This window comes from Seriola dumerili, unplaced genomic scaffold (assembly GCF_002260705.1).
Source record: "Seriola dumerili isolate Sdu_G_001 unplaced genomic scaffold, Sdu_1.0 BDQW01000017.1, whole genome shotgun sequence".
NCBI lineage: Eukaryota > Metazoa > Chordata > Actinopteri > Carangiformes > Carangidae > Seriola > Seriola dumerili.
The window spans coordinates 1,369,128-1,391,557 of record NW_019174272.1 but is presented as its reverse complement, the minus strand read 5'-3'; the positions used below and the strand labels follow the sequence as shown (position 1 = coordinate 1,391,557).

At 40.8% G+C, this 22,430-nt stretch overlaps 1 protein-coding gene across 1 annotated transcript; it reads right to left on the bottom strand.

Annotated features, from left to right (window-relative positions):
- Positions 1 to 72: 72 nt before the first annotated feature.
- serinc5 (serine incorporator 5) lies at positions 73 to 20,676 on the bottom strand. Its single transcript, XM_022758241.1, has 12 exons — positions 20,485 to 20,676; positions 10,842 to 11,009; positions 6,723 to 6,892; positions 6,213 to 6,295; positions 5,751 to 5,844; positions 4,821 to 5,032; positions 4,439 to 4,531; positions 3,836 to 3,962; positions 3,222 to 3,291; positions 2,955 to 2,991; positions 2,293 to 2,437; positions 73 to 1,943 (listed from the first exon to the last, which is right to left on the bottom strand). The coding sequence occupies exons 1-12, from the start codon at positions 20,509 to 20,511 to the stop codon at positions 1,799 to 1,801; spliced, it is 1,371 nt and encodes a 456-aa protein (XP_022613962.1). The 5' UTR covers positions 20,512 to 20,676; the 3' UTR covers positions 73 to 1,798.
- Positions 20,677 to 22,430: the final 1,754 nt, after the last annotated feature.

Here is a 22,430-nt window from a genome sequence, read left to right as displayed (position 1 = left end):
AGATTTCAAACATNACATTCTTCATATTTATCAGTATGAAGGAAAACTACATTAGCAAATAAAGACACCACATGGCGTTCAATGGATGGTTTATTGGAAGTGCCAACAGTGTGAACTGCTTGGCACCCACATCTCCAGATTTCAAACATACAACTTGGTCAAAAAGTGTTTCTGAAGGTTGTGGCTTCATACAGCCTTCATGGTGGGTCCTGTTGCCTAATTTTCAGTTTAGTCGCTTGATGTCAAAGCTGCTGAGCACCATTTAATTTCTACATTCATGCCAATAATTCAAATGCAGAACTATTTCCAAAAAAAAAGATAAGTCACATGACAGATTGCAGGTATATAAAGCATAAGTCAAATAAAAAGATTTCCACAGATCACAGAACTTTAGCCAAAATGTACACGTCAGGTGTTATAAAACATGTTAGGAATACATTTAGACAAAACAATGTACTGGTTTATTGATGAGTGAGAAACATAAAAGGACTTGCAGATGACAATGTGCAATATATTGTATCTGTATACAATATTAAAAAAAAAAAATCAGTTTCACAGGTAACATACAGGTGAAGGTCTTTGTCTGAATTTGAATTCGGCATTAAACTCAACATCCAGTGTTGAAAAACGTACTAATAAAAGCACTCACGTGACCTTATTCTGACCATCATTATGAGCTGACTGTAACAAAGACAAGGCAAAAAGCCTTTATGACTGTACAGAAAACAGGTAAACAGCTTGAGTGTCTGTGTGTGCATGCAAATACATAATGTTCTACGTTATATTTTTTTCTGTAACAGACCAAACAATCTGATAGAGAAGATTGTTGTTTTCTGACATCTACCTTTGGCAAACATTCCTCATCTGTGTCACTGAGCTCTTCCAGAGACCAATGTCCACTCTAACGTAAGGCAGGTTGATTTGAAGAGCACTGCCCCGTACACCAATGACTCAAAATATTGTTTGTATGATATGGATTTTACTAAGAAAAGAAGTGGCTCAAAGGGAGCACTGACATTAATAAAATCTGAAACTTTATCCTTGTGATCTATATGGAAACTTCACAACACTGTGATATCTAATATTGAAAAGAGCTTGCTCCTTTGCATAGAAAACTTCTACAAAAGGGGACAATATAACAAAGCATAATCATATACAGCTTACATGTGAGCCTGAGAGATGAGTTTTTAAACAGAGTCAGGGCCAAATCTAATTCAACTGGCACCACATTCCTTCTTTCATTTTCTTAAGACACACTTGAATAAATACAGGTTCTCTTGTAACATCTCTTAACTTGAAATAGATTTGTCCTAAAACTTTGCTACAACTTTATGGTCCAACTGTACAGAACTGAAATGCCTGGCTGAGAGTAAAAGCGAGAATCCGAGAAAAACTGACACACAAAGGAAACACTTACAAAATACACTTTCAAGTCTGACATTACCAGTGAATCTACAGGGACTGGATGCTTCACAATGTAATTCACCTCCCATGATTCTCTCTGTAATTTCACACCTGTAAGTCATACAAAACTCCAGGAATCAGTGGTAGTAAAGAATAAAAAAAAATTACCATCAAGGTATTAACAGCTTAACATTGTCAAAAAACGTAAAACAAACACTAGCATATAAAACAAAAGGCAACAGATAATTCTCCATTTCCAACGCTGAGTGTAGTGTCGGGCTGTGTTTTAATGTAAAGGGGGGGTTGTGGTGGTCCCTTGGCTCGGCGTGCCAGCTTCTGCCTACCTACATCCCAAGAATCAGAGCAGCCTGATCCTAGTGAAGTGATGTGCATCCTAGGCCTCAAAACGCTTTGGGCAGACCATAGGAGCAATGAGGGTCCAGAAGTAGAAGATGAGACAGACCCAGCAGGAGGCCATCTTGATCCAGAACACTGACCAGCTCCCCTCCAACAGCTTCTCAATCTTATGGTCATCGTAACTGCAAAAGAAGCACACAGTGAGAGAAGTGCACGAAGACAAACACTGGGACTGATTTCTAATTTTAACACCATTAAACAACAGTGCCATCGTAATCCAACTAAGACACCACTGACCACCTGTACCAATAGGCATACCTGATTATTGATTATTAACCTGATTATTTTGTATATGATAAGGTGACAAAAGGCACGTTTCTACTGCAGGAACCAGGGTCTAAATTTAGTTCCGGGTTAACTGATCGACTGATCGATTGCCTATTACCTACTGTCCACAACTGGAGTACTGTGTACACATAAACACGCAATCACAGCACATTCAGACAGTGTGTCACAGTTAGTATCACTTACTGAAACCAGTTGGTGACGGTCATCATGACATAAAGGGAGCCCAGGAAGAAGACAAAGTGGAAGTAGGAGTAGCTATAAATAGTTCCCTCTCTCTCATCATACACAACATTCTGCCCCCCACCAGTCTTCTCCTCGTCATAGTCATCTGAAAAGTAGACGTTAAATCATGCAAAGAGAATGTGGGTGAGTGACTCATTCAATGCGTGAAATGCTTACAACACTGGAGGAAAGATATGATATAAAGTCCCATGCCATTCCGGGCTGATTAATTTCATTCAATCAATTCACATTTACTGATTTAATTTCTAAGATAAATAAATATGTATCATATAAGTGGTGTTATTTTTTCTTATGTTTATATTTGTTTTGTTATGTTTTATTTCCAGCAGGTGGCGGTGTGAGCCTACCCACAATCCCATCTCCTCACTGGGCCTGCTTCACTGTGTCATACTAACCTCCTAGTAACAGTGACATCATCTGTGTTTGCTGACCAATACTTTCTCACCATCCTCAATCTGGCTGAGGAATAGCAATGAGCATAGCCCCTCTGTGTGCAAACACTAAGGCTGGGGACATATGCATACACACTGAACAGGCTGGAGAGGCGAGGGGGATAAATAAAGATGTGTTGGTGAAGGGGGGAATGATTTGACTTTCCTCACCTGTGTCATCTCCAAAACAGAAACAGCAACGAGCTCTCTGCAAGGTAAAGGAAACATAGAGGTTACCACCAAGCTTGAATTAAACATTTGAAAAGACATACACAAATAGACACACAGACTTTATGTCTCTTGGGTCTCTGTTTCATTTGATAAGGACGTCTAATTGGCAGTGCCTGGTCAGTGGGATATTCAAGTTTATCTGTTAAACCAGTCTGCATATTTCATTAACTCACACACTCAGTGTGATCTGAATATTTGTGCATTTACCTCAGTCTCTGGCTCACTGTTCCTACACACCCTGAGCGCTGCAGAGCTTCGCCTGGTGGTGGACGTCAAGCTAGAGGGAGTGTGGAAAAAGAGAAATAGAGAAAGAAATATAAAGACAGATGGAGACAGAGAAAGGTTGTAATTCCGTCACTATGTATTTTTCCAATAATTTGCAGTTCCCTCTCCTTCAAGGAACAACCACAAGAGACATGATGCCTCCACTTAATGGGAAACACATGTGAACAAATGCAAAAAGGCACGGTTCTTGTCTCTCACCCCCTTAGGTCAGAGACAGCCAATCATACACTGCCTCTCTGAAGTCACAGCCAATCAAAACTACCCTGTCTCTGTCGCTACAGCCTGCCATAAAATACATTACTTTTATTCCACATGGCCTAGAACAGAACTGCAGTTAATGGGTTGGGATTTTAGCCTTTGCATAATCTCCCCACTCTATAAATTCAATGATATAACACTAAACAGAGATATATTGCAGGGAAAATTGGTTTGTATATGTAGACAGTGAGATGAGGAAAAAGGAGAAGCAAGAGATGTGTGTGTGTGTGTGTGTGTGTGTGTGTGTGTGTGTGTGTGTGTGTGTTTGTCTCTCTTACCAAGAGTAAAGGACACAGCCAAACAGGATAACGGTTCCCACAATGGTGACAATCTTCTTGTCGCTCTCCGTCCCAGAGTTGAAGGGGAACACACACACGGTTGTGTTCACACCATCTCTCTCCAGAACTAGAGAGAAAGAATGTGCAGACAGAGATGGATGAGGTAAGGAGGAAGCAGAGGGAGTATTAGGAGTATAAGGAATAGGGAGATTGCAAAAGATGCAGCAAGTTGTGTGAGTATTTTGGCAGTGTTAGCAGTGGTGACAGAAAGTGAAAATCAATATTACCGAAATAAATGATAATCTTAAAACATTATTAAAAACGCAGGTCACTTCAAAGAAATAAATGTCTACTTAAATATGTCTACTCTACAGTGTGTGCAGTTTGAGGGGCTTCATCCTTTTGGTTATGACTAATAGTTGCAATGTTTAGGGTAATAAAATCTAAAATGTATTTTATTCACAATATTCATTTACATTGACAAGTGTCCCATTCCTACATGTGTCACTGTGTCACAGCATTGTGTTTTACATGGTATCGTAATGCTGTAGCATTAATAAGCCTTACCCAACATAAACAATGGCAGTGACACTTCATACTCACTTTCTTTTGGTTTGCTGGAGAAGGCTGAGAAGGTGAGATACATGACGTACACACTGATGACTGCTGGCTGCAACAGGCCTGATGTGGGTTGCACTGCAGGGACACAAAGGTGAATACAACATTTTAATGTCACTGGCAATACTGACGGAGATTCCTGAGTTGTTGCGGATATATTTACGAGCCGAAAGTCTTACTTATCACTGCTTTCTATCATTATACTATGTTTGATTATTGTGTCTCAAATTTGTTGCCTTTTATAAATTTCTCTCTGTGATAAACCAAGAGGCTTTCCATGAACAACACCTGTAACGCAAATACTTGTATTCTTACTTGCATTACACAGTCAAAAGAGATAATGTGCTTATGAGTGCAGGTTTCTCACGTTTCTGTATGCATGGGGAGATGGCCAGCATGGAGATGATGAGGCAGAGGCTGCCATTGATGCCCAGGAAGATTTTGTTCAGTAAACAGGCCTCAGGGTGGGTGTAGTATACAGCCATGAAGACCACAGCTCCTACTGCAACACTGAACAGCACCAGGGTCACAAAGGCCAGAGCAGCATACCACGCCCGGTTATATTTTACTCCTGAACTCCTGCAGATTGAAATAGAGAGAGAGAGAGAGAGAGAGAGAGAGGGGAAGAGGAAGCAGAAGGCAAAACACAACATGAAGAAGGGTAAAGCAAATTATATAAAGTAAAAAAGATCAATTGAACAGGGGAAAAAAGCAAAGAAAACAGACATAGGGAAGATCAGCCTAAGGAAAGATTCAAAGAAAGACAAAGAGTTATGTTTGGTGGGTTATTCCTGCCCCCTGCAGAGACAAGAAGACAGGTTTATAGCTACTTAAGTGCTTTCACATCCACTTAACTTGGTCTGGAAATTTAAGGTTTTACTAAATAGTGCAAGTATATATAGCAATACATATTGTGAGGTTCAAGTTTACTGAACCGGTGACCAAATAATTTAAAGTTTTTTAAACAATCTGCTGTGGTAATGTGGTGTGTGTGTTAGAGAAATGGGAAACCAAGTGCACACTCCTAAACCATATGCATCCTGTGAATCTCCAAAGGAGGGCCTGCTGCCAGGTCTCCCCTCCACCCACAAAACACAAAGCTGCATGACTTCCTCTTTCCATACTCTTTTCATCCAAATAACCCCACAGAGGAATACATCCAACCCTCTGAGTTTCTCAAGAACAAATAAAAAGCACAGCATTGATCTCATTTACAGGGTGTCCATGCTCACATGAGCTAGACTTAAAATAAGTGGGAGACGAAAGAGACAGGAGCAGAGAGACATGTTGTTCTCACCAGTTTGTGTTCCATCTGTGTGCAAACTCCACCAACAGCATGAGCTGGATCAGCAGGAAAATGAACCCACCAAAGGCTCCTATGTAGCGCCACACTGTAGCATTGAACAGAGAGAGAAAGAAAGAGAGAGAGAGACTGAGAAATTGTTTGATTGATGACAAGACCAGCACGACAGCTTATACAGTAACTACTGTAAGTAGCACTCTCAAGCTGTGAGAGTCCAGCTACAGAAAAATCAACAGGGTTATTTTATTTGGGTCAGATGATGCGGGACATTAATTTTGTCTTTTGTTACATCCACTTTTTTTTATTTTTTTTATTACTTGCTGTGTAGTTTTTGATTCGTGACCACAGAGATGAATAATGTTAATGATATGTTAATAAAAAAATTATATTATTACATCCAGATTTTAAAAAAAGTTTACAATACTGCAGCTTTAGAGTCAAGTGCCCCATTTTTACCTTCCAGAAATGTTTTCTCCTCTGGCAGGAAGAAACCTCCAACGCAGCACGCCACCAGCACAATAAACTTCAGCAACCAGAACCTGACAGTTAGAGAAGTGATAATGTTAACGGTTATACAAACAATCAATCAGCATAATAACATTCAAAACAATTATTCCTGACAGAACAGCCTCAGCCTCAAGCAGAATTTTGATTGTTTTAGGAAGTGAGACTATACAGATACAGAGTTTGGAGTATAACAAATATTCAGGCAGAATACGATCTGGTGGTTAACATAGCTGATATTTATCTCTATGTCTTACTCATGTTCAGTGAACTATTCAGAAACCATCTGTTACATTGATTGAGGCGCAGCAAAGAGACGCTCAATTAAAACCAGAGGCTGTTTGCACACTCTTTCAATATTTTATTGCTCAATTCTCTTAGATGCTGAATTGACCAGCCTCAGTGAAAACCAGCTTGTTTATAATGTGTTTGGCTTTAGATAAAGATGCGAGGCCTTCTTACCCGTTATGTATGGCCGCCCTGCAGCCCGTGCTGTTGTTGACTCGTATGGTGAAGAGAGCGAAGAATAAGAAGAAGCAGGCCATGCCAAAGCACATTTTGTAGACAGCGGAGTAGCCAACCATAGTTTTGCAGAAACTGTGTTTCTCACACAATTTGCCGTAGAAGGGGATCTGATTGACAAGGGTAATACACAGAAAATACTTAAATTAGATCATTATAATGTTGAGAAACCCCCCCCCCACCTCTGCTTATTTTTGTCTAGTACGTGGCCTCAGAGAAAGGGCCCAATAGTGTCTATTCTAAGCGTCACGCCTCTAAAGGAGCAGAAAGAGAGAACAGGCAGTGACAACAACCCCTCTTTCTCTCCATGAAGCCCTCTTTCATCCCTCGTTCTCTACAGGCTGTTAGAGGGGCCTTACAACTAACTGTCAGTGTACACAAACAAAAGACATAGATGAATAAATTAACTGCCTTTTGTCAGCAAGTCAGAGGGACTGGGAAGAGGGGAAAGGAGAGGGAGCACGAGCAAGACGGAAAGACCGGGAGATCCGTCTTAACATAAAGTTTCAAAAATTATTTTGAAGTACAGTGACCTGTGGAAAAAACAAGAGAGCAAACATGGGGTGAGTTAAGTAGTCAAGTCCTTTGCTGTGGCCTTCAACAGAAAATTGGAAGTGCTTCAGTGGCGCAGTGCCATCAGAAGAGACAGTCTCTGAATTTGATAACCATAGACTGAAGGCTCAAATTTCTGTTCCCTTCACTGATGCCCCTGTCCCCACCCCCTTGCAGAGATATGAGTCAAAGTCAAATGGTTTTCAAACAGAAGTGTTTTTTTCCCAACAGTTCAAACAGAGCTACAGATCTTTACTTTCAGATAATACACGGTTTGACTTTGCTTTACTAGTTTTTGGCAGGGTACTTTGCTCCCTAAAGTTGTAGCATGGGTGACATGCCAGCAGATTGAGTTGTCATCTCCTCAGTGTGTAGCACAGTCCGGAGCCAGATCACAACATAGAGTAAAAAGCCCATTTTGGAACTTTTGTCTCATGTTGAGGGCCATATTAGCATGTCCATGGTGTTGTGATTAAGAGGGAAAGGGGCCGACTGGTTGAGACTGCTGTAAATCTCTTGAGAAAAGACCAGCACTCTCATACGCACAATGGCTGCTCTCTTAGCTCAGACTTCCCACTGTGCTCAGTGTGTGACTGACAGTGTGTGTGTATATGTGTATGTATGTGTGTGTAACTCAGCAGGCTTTGCGTGGGGCTATCAGAGGCCATTTTGTGCCGGGATGGGCCTCTTACAAGGTTCCGCTCTCACAAGGAGACACACAGTGGGGAGTCGTTTTAATATTGTGCTGTAGACACTGGCAGAGAAAGGCAGAAGAAAAAACAGCAGAAGAAGATTGGTGGAAAAAATATCACTGTCTTCAAATACGCTTTCAGTTGAGGAAGCTTGCAGTCATTGCCATGGCAACACAGTCAGTCAAAGGTACTCTTCCCAGTAACATCATTATTTTCTGTTTACTCAGTGTTTGAGTGTACATGTATTCACCTGCACATACTGTATGACACCTAGAAACAGAAACATCACTTCTCAAATGTGTGTATATATACGTATATATATATATTTATTTATATACTGTATATTCAGCTATAAATATAAATGCAGACAAAGGGTTGAGAAAGCGATGTATCAGGACTTCATCTCAGACATTCTGCCAGACTATGACTACAGTCTGACTCACCCGATTGAGGGGGGTAGTTAACTGCACCCATTGAAGCATTCTGAACAACCACAGGAAGTCAGTCTGATAATAATCCTGCATCGTGCTGATTCAAAGAGGTAACATGAGAAAAGAAACAAGATGAATGCTGCAGATCAAAAAAGAGAGCAGCAGCTCTCTCCTGTGTAACTTCTGGAACTTCAGAGGCTAGGTGGGCGGTAAAAAACAAAAAGCTGCCAGCCTGAACTCCTGCCACTTAGACTATGACCTTACTACTGTGTAGATACTCGTGGGATCCACAGGTAAGATAGTGGGATGTTTGCTTTGCCTGTAGCAATTCTATAAATCTTTAATCTTGCCTATTAGCACTGGCAAGATGATGCTGGTACACTCTGAAATTTTATTGTATTTATAGCGAAAAGCAGAACACTAAAGTTGGCTCAACTGACAACATCCATTTCAAAATGTGTGCGGAGAGTCTTCCTTTCCCCTCTGCTCCATGTCAGTATGTATTTCTATCACTTCACTTTTCTGTCAAATGACCTCATTTTATGTACTTAACTGTAGTTAAAATGTGTGAATCAAAGCTTGGGGGGGGTTAGGGTTGTACAGGCGTAGCAGTAGGTCAAACAGTGGAAAAGGTCATAGTATTGAGGCTACTGTTGGCTTGGTAACTAGAGCCACTGAGCCAATTCCCACTCTTCTATTCAGTAAACTAGACCACCAAGTCTTAATAGCTAGGAACAGACGAAAAAAATTATTAAAACTTACAAAGACTAGGCAATACAGACATTACTTATTTCTGAACGAACAAAGATTTTTTTTTGGTCTTGACAGTCTGTAAGATATTTAACAAAATATTTCACAAGTGGACATAAGAGTTGTGTCACAAGCAATCCCTTTCCTTGAATCCAAAGACAGCACAAATTCTCATTTGTTTTTATACAAAAACAGGCATGAAAATCCATTAGGAATCAATTTTCCGTTCTCACCTATGCTGCACTTTGCACAAGAAATGCAAAGACATAGATGAAAAAACCTAATTTAGGTGAACTGATTAATGGGAAAGACAATATATGCTGAATGCCTGCAAAGTCCTCAGTGCTGAAAAGAAGTGAACATTGTTAGCCTGAGGTGATGGTCCTTCTCTCACTGTGATGACAGCAGGTCAGGTTTTAGTTGTAAAAAATCTAATCTTTTTAAAATAACGTTGTTAAGAACAACTAGCTGACAAGTGACTGGCTATCTCCCTGCTCTTAAGAGCAACTGGGCAAGACTTTGTCCAACTGTTGATGCCCAAATAATCAGCCCAGTAACTTTACTGTGTGTCAGCCCATAACACTCCAAGATGTCACCAGCCATACTGCTACCTACACAGTTGCACACCAGAAATCATGGCCTCACACCTGAGTTTTATTTCTGATATATCATCACTATGCGATGGAAGCACTTATTTCTTAGAGGCTTAGGAGTGAGAGTTCTAAAAGACTCCACTTACTCTCCACTGAAAATGAAGTTGTTATGGAGCAAAGATGAGAGCTATAGTTTTTTTTCTGTGCTGTTATTTCCCCCCTACCTTCTTATGAGTAATACTTTCAACCATATACAAACTCTTCCATTATATATGTAAATATACCTGTGATTTAAACAGTTAAAAAACCCACATTCACATACTGAGTGGACCTTTACATGATCAAGTGACACTTGTTAGGGAGAAAATCATCATCGATGGCTGAGGATTTCAGAAAAGGAAAGACCACTGGAGCCCTGGATGTCTTACGCTGAAGATGTTTATTGAGCTCGGCCGAGGAGAACGGAGGAATCATCAATACAAGCAAATGTGCATGATGTCACCTCAATTCTGACGAGAGTCTCTGATCTTTCCTTTAAGTAGCTCTAAAGAATGCCATAATCTACTCTCAATATTTGGTATAATATCTAACAGAAGTGGGAAGAGAGGGATGTGTGAACATTCTATTGGTTCGTTAACCATAAATTAGCAAACTTGATTTACGCATGCCCAGGTGCAAGGCCTAGAATGTCATCCACTTGTTGCTGGACATCCAAGGTCGTGCATTATCTGTCGTAGCTTCCTCAGTATCAGCAGAACTCACAGATGTGTCTGGAGGAGACGCACAGGCGTCTCCTCCAGACAGTATCAGTCAGTATCAGTGTTAGGCAGACCAAGGGCCTTCAGGCTGACCTTTCACCCTCAATCACTCAGTGACACATAGCTCAGAAGCAAAATTCCCTCACAACACTATTTTGTTGGTGTAATCTAGGATCTTGTTTAAAAAAAAAAAAAGAAGGTAGTTTTGTTTGAGATTGAGTGTATTCTATGCATGTGTGTTTTGGGGGTGAGATACATTAAAATGTGTGATTTATGTACTCACATTGTCTCTCAACTCCTGCTCCACAGTGGGGGACATCATGATGACACAGATGATGGTGACCAACAGGAAGTAGAGGGCGTACATGAATCGGGTCCCCGTGGACTGTTTGATCTTGGGGCAGCAGTTACAGCAGCACGAGCAGGCTGCTGAGCCGCAGCAGCAGGCCAGCTGCACACAGAGAAAAATTAAGAGGGAGAGATGAGTAAAACATTACTGTATCAGATTCATGATTTTCCACACCATCATGAGCCATCTGGTACAGACATAATGCATTTAAGGGGCACTTGGGTAAAGGAGGACCAGAGTTTAAGTGCTCTTTTTGCAGCCATTCCTGTCAGCTGCTGAGCCTGCACTTTGACTTTCCTGGAAGGAAGCAAATGAGGCAAAAGAAAATTTCCCAAGTATCATAAGACCAACATGCATTTGGCTGAAGTTCAAATATTTACTATTTACATCAAAATTGTTTTGGAACATTGAAAATATAGATAAAGAGAGCAGTGGACAAAAAATAAAAATAGATACAGAGATAGAGATAAAGGGGGGGAAAAAAAATCATATGGTCGTTTTAGTGATAATCCAAAACAACAGAAAGATAGTTTGACATTTGATTTGACCTACAGCTTGGGAGTCAAGATACACAAACACTGAAGATTATACAGGGGATTGTGCAATGTTTAACAGACCTACCGGAGTCAAACAAAGTCAAATTTTATTTCTAAAGCCAAATCACAATCTGAATAACAAACCCCCCTATATACCAGGACCCTTGATTCAGTCAAGGCAACCTCCACAAAAAAGAAGAAAAAAACTTTTACAGGAAAAAAAGGGAATCTATTAGAGGAAGAGGGAAATTCTCTCTTCCAGGATGGACAAACATGCACTGTGTACAGAATATACAAACGTAGTAGTAAAATACTACTTATGTATTTGTTGTATTTTATTATTATTTTTTGTATTTTTATTTTTGTTTTGCTTTCAGAATCATGCACAAACAATGTGCAAATGAACAAGTCACCACTTCGGAGTCATTGGGATCTTAATGGGGTGCTGAGCTCTAGGTTAAAAATTGAATATTTAATTTCTCAAAAACGGTGTGAGCACAAATATTTGTTTTGTCTGCACAAACAGATCAAAACGAATGTATGAATATCCTGATCCTATGGGGACAAACTGAGACTAAACTAATGCAACTTTGTCTTGTCTTGTTACTTATTTTTCTAGTAAAATTATATTTAAATTTTCAGATGAATCTATTCGATTCTGTTTAGGCATTTCATTCTTCAACATTTCTAACAGCAGCTATCTTAAAGAATGTTCAGAGGTTGAAGCCATTTTGGCAAACTTTTATGCATGGGAGTGTCAGATTCCTTCTGGTTCATTTTTATCTTTCCTTCAGCCTTCTTAATCTTACAACACAAACTACTTATCACAGGTCTGAGCCAGAGGACAAAATTATGGCAACATACTGAACAGAGGAAAACTTTGCAATAGAAGACACTGCCTGGCTATCTCTTTGCTCATTCATGGTTTCTTTCACATGGGACAAATCCCTTTCCCTCCTTCACAGAGGCAACTCTTGGTCAGTGCAGACAGTGATCTCTCTTGTTTGAAAACACACACACACACACACACACACACACACACACACACACACACACACACACACACACACACACACAACACAACACACACACACACACACACAGAGGCCTACTCTGTTTCTTTTGACAGGCCCTCATATAGGAGGAGGACAGTCTCATGAAGACAGGCCCTGTGTTCTATTTAGGAAAGAGGAAGCTCTATACTTAAAGTATAACAACGTTCTGTAGCCAGCCACCCCACCCTGCTTGTCTAAGCCTCCTACCCCTCAGACTGCACACACTATGGTGAAAGGTGTGGTACACTGTGGAGCATTAGTGCTCCACTGCTGGATGGCTTACACGCACCATCTTCCTTTGTATGTTCTCCCCTTATGGGATGCGACACTGACTTTGCAAGTGTGAGGGTGCTACTGTAGGTCACATACCAAGGATAGTCTGACCATGGCTTGAGTCTTTCTGCGCGGCAGGTAACCTCTCTTCACGCACTGTAATTACAGCATTAAGTGAGAGGTACAACCCATCAATTTGATGGTGTCATGGCTGTGGACTGACACATCTCACGAAAGTTGTACCAGACTAAAAGCCACAGTTACTTCAAAGGAGGTATCAACTTGTGTATATCACAATGTTACTTTTAAGTACTGCACTAGTGTATGTCGATAAAACAGTTCCTCTTCTACGGGTGTATTTAGTTAATCAGTGTCTTTGCACAGCTGTCTTTGTATCTCCTTACTGTACTTTCCTGTATGCACCTTGTAACTCAATTTTGTTTTCTTCATAATATTTTTGGGGCATTTTTGTTTGTATTAAATAGGGAACAGTATCAACAGACAGGAAATGAGAGTAGAGCTACAGGGGGAATAACATGCAACAAAGGTTCCCAGACGCACTTGAACTGGAGATGCCCAACTTTGTAGCTCAAATGTATTCTGACAATTCCTACTGTATATAGATCCTCTCGTCATTAATACATTTTTTTTCTCCAAACCTGGTCATGCATACTGGCAACATCCATTCAATTTGCCTTTCAGTCATAACAGTAATCTTAGCCCTTATCTGAGTGTGTGTCCTAAGCCGGGATCTGGGTGTACTGATGTGGTAAAGCCAGTGTACAACATTGTCTGATGTGTTGCGTTCCGCTCCAGATGCCAGTAATGTGTGGTATGCTGCAGACTAGTGGATCCACACAGGCACATGGTCAGGATCAAGCTACATCCCTATCCAAATGCATGCCTCTCCTTCCCTGCTTTCTCCGCCAGGAGGTTTCTCTGCCAGTCTTTTCTATGTGGCCCACTTAATAGTTTTTGCCTCAACTGAGGAATGGATTCTAATGACCTAGCTTTTTGCTGCAAGCTGTGTGTGGTGTTGTTCTGATAGTTCTTTAAACATGTGAAACCAAACCCAATAATATTGCCACTCAATTCTCTCTGGGAGCCGAGAATGCACCACTGTGTCTGTTGTTCTTTTTACAAGATTTTTTGGAATTTGTGAGAATTATTAAGAGTCAGTAAAAGCACTGCAACGATCATCTCCACCTTTTATGTCTCATCTCATGGAGGGTAGACTGATCATAACGAATTTTAAACCTCATCATTTTGCCACATCTTGTGACCACCTATGAATCAGGATCGTAAACCTTAAATAAATAAAGAACAAAACAAGTATCTGCACGTTTTGGATGAGAAATCAACAAGTGGGGAACCATACTAAGAAAGGGACCCTTCGTCTGAAAATCTGGCTTCAAGCCCTTGCAACAGTATTGCATCAGTCTTGCTATAGTGTCCTTGGGACGAACAGCGAATCCCTTCCCACACTTTATTCAAGCATGAGCAAAAAGGTCAACACATACACCGATCAGCCTCGGCATTGAAACAGGCAACTGGTTTTAATGTTGTGACTTGTTTTGAAAGAGTTCATTCTCAGTGTTCATGTGTTCATAATCAGCGTAAGGTTCACATGTTGTTCCTTTACCCACATTGTAATGCAGAAATAAGAACAGCAGTAAAATAGGTCAAATTATGAATTTGACCTCCTCGTGCTATCTGGGTAACATTTGTGGGCAGCAAACACAAAGACTTCTTTGATACTTTGATGCCTGATCAAACACAGAATGAGACCAGTTTATTCCCAATCAGGATCCAACATGAATGTTTCAATTTTCATTCACGGATAATTGCGGGAGTAGGGATCAAGCTCATACACGTGCACACAATTTACCAATGCTTGAGATACCCTGGAAGAGTGAGCATTAAAAGCTTTGACATTCTGCCCCCAAGGCTACATATTTCTGCACACACAGACTTCTAGCCTTGAATCTAAACCAAGTTTGATTAATGTGGCCCCTGTGCTCTATTGCACCACACACAGCTTAACAGGATAAGCCGTTTCCTTTGTCTCTGCTGCAACCACATGTCTCTCTCAATGGCCGATTAATTAACCACAACAGACCGAAAGTAAGCAGGGAAAAACAGGACGATTTAAGCTGTGAGGATGTTTAGATTTCATTAGTTAGGGGGTGTTTCACCAGCAGACTGCACACAGTGAGGGGGCCCAACAGCGAACTCTGCAGAACTGACAGAGGGAGGGGGAGTCATGAGAGGAAAATTGTCTTGTGGAATTCCACCACACACAGATACAAAAAGAATATCCATGGTAACAAACTCTGACCCTACCCACTTCATGGGCCATCCACCCAGCCCCCTCCTCCACTGCCCGCCTGCCCCACCAGCATGTCAGCAGGTGGTCGGCGTGCCTGCAGCGTACACCCCTACTTCAATATCAACAGCAACCCCCCACTAGCTTGTCATACTGCTGTAGCCACCCCGTCCCAAAGATCATCATCCCATTCTATTGCATACCAGGGAACTATTCAAAAGCTACTTGCGAGGTATGCCCCGGCCTAGAGTTAAATTAAGCAGACTTTCACAAGCCTCCACCAACACTCACTACACTGTGACTGAGACTCTCAAGAGACAAAGACTCATCTCTTCCTCACTCAGCCTGAAGCTCTGTTTCACTCTCTTCATCTCATTTCCTCCATCCTCCCCCACCCTGTTACTTGGAGACTTATTGTTGTCGTCTCTTGTCGTTCTTCTTCTTATGTTCTCCTTTTCACCCTTTCTTTGTTATCATCAGCTGCCCTTTACCCTAAATCACTCACACCCCAATGCTCCACTACTTTCCAGCTGTTCTAGGGGTCAGTAGAAAGACGATATTGCTCAAAGTGCACACACACACACACACAAGCAAACACAAACACACGCACACACAGGATGGACAGGACAAAGCACTTAGAATACCCTCAGGAAATGAATAAAAATGCTATTCAAAATAAAGCAAGTAGTTGCAGAGACAGAATTAGTCTGTGTGACCTTGGCTTGTTCAGCAAGGTCTCTGACCTACAGCGGGATGCTTAATCAACAAATGTGATGCAGTCCTTTATGTAGACAATCCTAAAGCCACATCTGTGACTATGACTGTGAGCATTGATGATAATTACCATGTTTTTCCCTCCTCCATTCTCTACCGCCTTATTATCCTCAAAGCAGCACCGATGAGAAGAATCAAAGTGCTTGTACGAAACAGGAAACTGAATCAAACACGCAGGGGTAAACACCACTAGCATGTACCCACACAGAGACAACTACTTACGCAACAGACCGTTCGCAAAAATAGGTCACTCACTACATCGCAGTAAGCACAGCAAAGGAGAATCAGGGAGGGGGTAGACAGATAGAGAGCCAGTTAAGGGTTTTCTCCTCCAACCAAGCAGATGTGTCAACAACACACCACAGGTTGGGAAGCGAGGACATTATCATCCAAAAAGATATGGATGGAATACCTTAAGAAAAACCTAAAAATAAATAAATGAATACGACTGGTACAATTGGCACTTGTGACAGCAGCATTTGGCACCAGGCTACAGAAACAATGTGTTCCTGCTGTGGCTGACATAGATTTCCCTCCCAAAGTTTGAACAGAGGGAAAAACTTTCATCAGCTGATATAAGATGTTGACTTTATGTTTATCAGTAGTGGAAAAAAAAAAACACACATCCAAGAGCAAACAGTTTTTAGTGGGAAAAATATGGCAGCACAGACAGACATGACTCACAACTGAGATGAGCACTGTCAAAACAACTTCAAGGGAAGACAGAGGCATAAAAATCTCAGTGACTGCATCAGTGGGAGTATAAACATCAGGTTGATTCAAACCCATCAGTGTGGTTGCTCATTCATTCATGGTGTCTTATGCATTTATCTTTATTCCCTGCCCTACCTTACTTAAGTACATTCTGATTTTCCTCTGTATGCTATTCTGTAGCTGGCTGCTTTCAACCTAAGGGAACTTCCTGTTCGTTAGAGCTAAATGACAGTGCCCGCTGCATAAAGTTGACCACGACGAATCACGACAAACAGCTCAGACGAAACTGAGGACACACCCTCTTATCTCAAATTACAACAACGCTTTGTGTTGAACGTAGTGAGGAGAAACCAGCAGAGGGAAAACATGAAAAAAAGAGGGAAAGGTAAAACAAAAACGTTAGAACAGTAAGATACAAGAAAGTATATTTCTCACACACAAGTAAAGTTGGCCCAAGCTCGAGACCAAGGCTTACTTCAATTTCACCTTATACTGTGAGTGACAGCTCTTCTATTGTCTATTTAGCTAGGCAGCTGTATACACACACCAAAAATGTATCACTGCTCTGTTTCCACAACACAAAGGGAGGTCTTTGCTTCTCTCTTGGCAAATATAGCCCCTAGCTACAACCAACAGAGAGAGACCTTGGTCCACTGAAGGGAAAAGAGAAAATGGAAACAATAGACAAAAAGGAACTGAGGTACAGTCAAGAGCTGAAACACAAAAGGCAGAAATGAAACAATCCTGTCCAGACAATGAGTGTCACAAAAACAACCAAAGGAAACAGACCAAACAAGAATGTGAAGATAGTCAAAATACAGGGCAGTCTGAGATCAACAGGTATGGTGTTTACCCTGAGGCCTCTTTCACTTCACAGTGCATTGTTTACTTGAGTGAGAGTTCAGTCATACAGATCTGCACACAATATCACGGCATTACCAGCCACAGCTTTACTGTGCATCAACTGATAGTAAAGGCACCACTCAAAGAGATAGCTCGCATTTCACACAGTTGCATCAGCATTTTCAACCTTAAATTATAGAGACAAGACACGGGAAGATGTGAAGAAGAGAAGGTTGAGGGAGACATTATCGCCGCTGTACAACAGTTCAAAGGGAGACAAAAGAGATGGAAGATTGGCCAATGATGTCCCTGTGGGAAAAAACACCCCTGCTGCTGCTGCTGACCACAGCAAAATTCCTGAGAGGAAGCTGGAAATAGCAGACATGTCTCACATGGACACATGACCGAAACCGAAATTTATCTTGGTGGGGACAGCTACAGATGTTTAATGGCTGTATTCACTTAGGCTATACTTTTACAAGTCAGGCGGTTTTAAAGCTCAGCAACACCTGTTTTTAAGATCACCTGCCTCACTGTGATATTATAGCCACTGTGCTGTGACCTCGGCAACAAGCAGTCAAACTGCCGTCGGATGGCGACAGCTGTTTTTGCCTGAGTGTTGCTGAGCTGAACATTAAGTGATGAATCAGGATTTCACAATCTTTCTTTATATATGTAAAAAGATTACATTCCAGTCAGCTGGCATTCTTTAGAATCTCAGAAATTTGATTACAAGAAATGCAACAGTAGTAATAAATACATTTTTACATGCAGTATACATGCAGTAATAAATTACAAAAAAAATAAAGAAATAATGATACACTGCCCACCAATCCCAATTTCTCAACAAACTTTTGTGGTTATCTTGCACCAGCCTGATAAAAGCATGACAGCCAAAAATGTTGAGAGAAGAGTTTTGCAACATTAAAATTCTCTTTTTCCTTGCACATTCACAGAGGCTAGGGTGTAGAGTCAGTGCTTGATGTCTTACTCAAGGATACTTCATCAGGAAGGATGCTTACTGAATGACAGCCTCTTAGCCTCTAGGTCCTCCTGACTCATGTACCCTGCCAAAGTTGCCTGTGCCATTGCTGTGCTGCTTACAGACACCCACATGGTTTCAGTCCTGTCCCACACTCACAGCCAATGCTTGCAGCGCTTTGGACAACACTCAACACTGAGCTAAAGCCTACCCCCTTATCTCACCACAACATGGCATACATCCCTGGCCCCACTGAGAAATTACAAGAGAGCTTCTCCCACACCACGCCTCGTACTCTCTCCAGATCTAACCCAAACAGCACCCATCCTCCCTTAATTTCCACTTCCAAGCCAAGGAGGAAATTAACTGACCACACATCAATTTGGGCCCCTCTAAACCTCAAGAGGGGCACATATGCACATGCAAAAAAAGTTAATTATAACTATACACTTAAATAAAGATGGTGACAAAACTAAATGGGGTGTTTAGCACACCAAGACAAAACTGATCTTATTTTTTGCCCTTATTTTAACTTAATCTTTTGCTGTTCTTCTGTCTTTGAAAAGAACAGGAAAGTGAGCTCTCCTTATGAGGGATGAGGAAGTAATTAAATTCATAACCAGAGCAGCCCAGCAGTGGTCATCATGTGGTCAAAAACAATCTTAGTAAAAAAAAAAAAACAAAAAAAAAAACACACACACTCAGCACTGAAGAAAACCCTCTCTAACTAACAGCACTAGCTGCCTATCTTTTCAGAGTAATTCTATGACTTCACATTACTTATATCAAATAATTTAGAAACACAAACAATGTAACCACCATCATTTTCATTATTGATTCATTTGCTGGTTATTACCTGATGAATCCTTCAATCTATAAAATAGTAATAAATAGTCATATATTTCTAAAGTCCAAATTGATCTTTTCAAACAATTCTCAAACCAAGGGTTCAAAACCGAAAGGAATTCACAACACAAAGAAATAATTCGCATTTTAAGCATTTCTGCTTGATGACCTCAGTGATAAACCATCTAAATTGTTGTGGGTTAATTTCTCAACAACACATGATTAAACCACCAACTGTTTTTAGTTCTACTATAAGCCATGATATTATATAGGAGTAGATAATTAATTTGGTTTTCTAGAAGATAATTCTACAATTACAAAATATTACTTTTTAAGCAAAAACATCAGAAACAAAAGCTGTCACCATTCATTCCCTTCATTGGGTATACAATGTATATTTCCATCCAAGACAGGAGCTGCCTGCCTTTAAAAGTATTGTGCAACTTGATAACGTAGACAAACAAAAACATATAATGTACTTAATCTTTAAGTGAGCCACGAACTGTCTGCCTTTTACAAGTAATTCTAAAGTAAAACTTAGTATAAGTAAGTATAATAACTAACTGACCATAGCCACCTCAGGGCTTTATGGTGTTATACTAGAAGTGGTGGCTAGAGATCGGATTGGACTGAAGTTTTTGAGCTGGGGAGCAAGATGTTCTTTGGTGGTTGGAAAAGGACAACTGTGCATTATTGTAAAGAAAACAAGAAAACAACAACGAATATACATTTATCACACCGACTTTAGGCAGACAAGTGTGAGGACTGTCACGCCATAATGTTTCAGTTTCCATATCTTACATGTCTACAGACATTCAAACATGACGGTACTTTTGATAGCAGGTACTGTTGGCTACTCGCCGCTCGGTGGCTGATGTTTTAGCTAGTTGCTTTGCTTCGTCTCTCTTTGTCTTCCAACGGCTTTAACACCGCTACAGTGAAGTTATTCAATCGGTTCCCTGACAAAATAGTGATTCCCCCCCCATACAGTTAATAAATTGCGGTCGCAAACAATGGGGTCGGAAACCCCCAGAACACACAAAAAATTCGCTGACTCGGGTTAGCTGGCGGTGAGTGGCCACAGATACTGATACAAACACTAAACAACACTGAAACAGTCGACGCTCGACTTAACGTAACGTTCCATTGTAACGCTTCACTGTAACGTTCACAACCGTCAACCATTCAACAACAACAAAAAGCAGTTAGTCGGACAATCGTTCCTCACCTGCGAGATACAACACGGGGTGCACATTCTGCGGGGAGACAATAAATAAATTCCGTTTCAGAGGACCAGTTGGCTGCTTTTCTCAATCGCTTTCTCCTACTTCCACATGAAATCACTACCACACGGGGAGGAAGAACGCGGCTGTCCACCTCACACTGCTCCGTACTCCCTGCCTGCCTGGCCGCCGCTGTCTCTCCTCCTCCCCCTCCTTTCTTCTTCCTCTTGTCTCTCCTCCCACTGCACATCACCAATAAAAAGCCCAAACACAAAGCTGTGATGTCTCTGCCACAGACAGCGTCAAGAAGGAGCTTAAACCAGATGATTAAATAGGCTGTGAAGGAGAGGAAATATATGACTCATTTCATTTATACTTCAAATACTGCAACTGCCTTGTGAAAAATATTATGAATTTTAGAGGGATGCAATAAAATCACTACCCCAGGCACATTACAAGTCCATCATGGAATATGAAGGGAATGTAGAATCATTTTATGAGAGTTAGCTTACCATACACTAATATTAAGGCATTTAAAGTCCATTTTAAATATTTAATTGCATTTTCACTGTGGTCTTATTTTCATTTACAATTCAGGATGATAATATCAAATCATAATATCAATTCCCCAAATCATATTAATCAGTTACCATCTGTTGATAAAAAGATGGTAAATTTCTCATTATGTTATGTTCAGTTTTTTTATAATCACTCATCCAGAAGATCAGATCTCCAGGAAGATCATTAAACCTGCTTGTTTATGTAGATAATGGTAGTGTACCTTAACGTATCTGTGCACACAGAGATCTTTGACTTTTCTGCTTCACATAAGGCTCTACCCAGTGTTATTCATGCTAAGGGGTTTTAATCATCCCACTGCAGATCTTCACACAATCACATCTTCCTGATTCAGACATATGAGTATCAGTTTCTCCCCATGACCCTGTACTTGTGTTTAGAAACAGCACGTGGGCAACTAAGGGCTGAGTCAGACAATGGCTTTCCTGGCCAGTGAAGTGGCCTTCAAATGAGCTGATACAGTAAGTGTGCTACTGTAGCTCTCTATGACTGTGTAGCAATTTGCCAAACCTGTCATCTGACCCATTCACCCACTGCCGCCACACAAGGCCACTGTGTCCCCTTTCAGTGCTGTATTGTGGTCATTTATAAATAGGCTTGAATCACACAGGGTGGCCTCTCTCTGAACTTTGGGACCACAACCTCAAATCCATGACCTTCACTGCTCAGATCAAGAGTCATCACACTAAACAAGTCCGCCAGATGTATGCATTTGTATTTATGATTTTTCATAAAATCAATCTGATATACCTCAAAAGGAAATTTAAGCATGATCTCATTGTAAGCACTGAAGCAGAGGGCCTTAAACATTAAACAGAAAATACAAATCTGCACTGGCTTTTTTTTATTGAATAAGAAATAGATTTGATTAAATTAAATACGAAGACTGAATTTTTCCAACAGCCACATTCTCTTCTCTCTAATCTGATCCTGTTTGACAGGAAACCAAAAGGGCAGCAGAACGCCTGCTAGATCATCAGGCCTTTGACTTGTCAGACTGTGTTGGATCACAGTCATGTTGAAGAGAAAGGACAGCGAGTGAAAGCAATGTCTAGTGGCACATTGTTTCATGATACTGTCGAGCACGCAGACAGACAGACTCCCCCTCACTCCCACTACCGAGCTGAGTAAATAAATCACAAGTATATTTCTGTCCACACACATTCAACAGGTGAAAAAGTAAACTGTGTGAATGCTTCGAACATGAAATCAGTCTGCATATTGTGAACTGTATGTGTGTTATTGTACAAACTCGTGAACCTGTGGGAACATTTCAGTTCTCACAATCATGAGCACAAAAACCAACAAAATATAAACAGTTTCATAGTAAGTTATTGAAGTAGGTCAGTCACATATATGCATATGCACCATT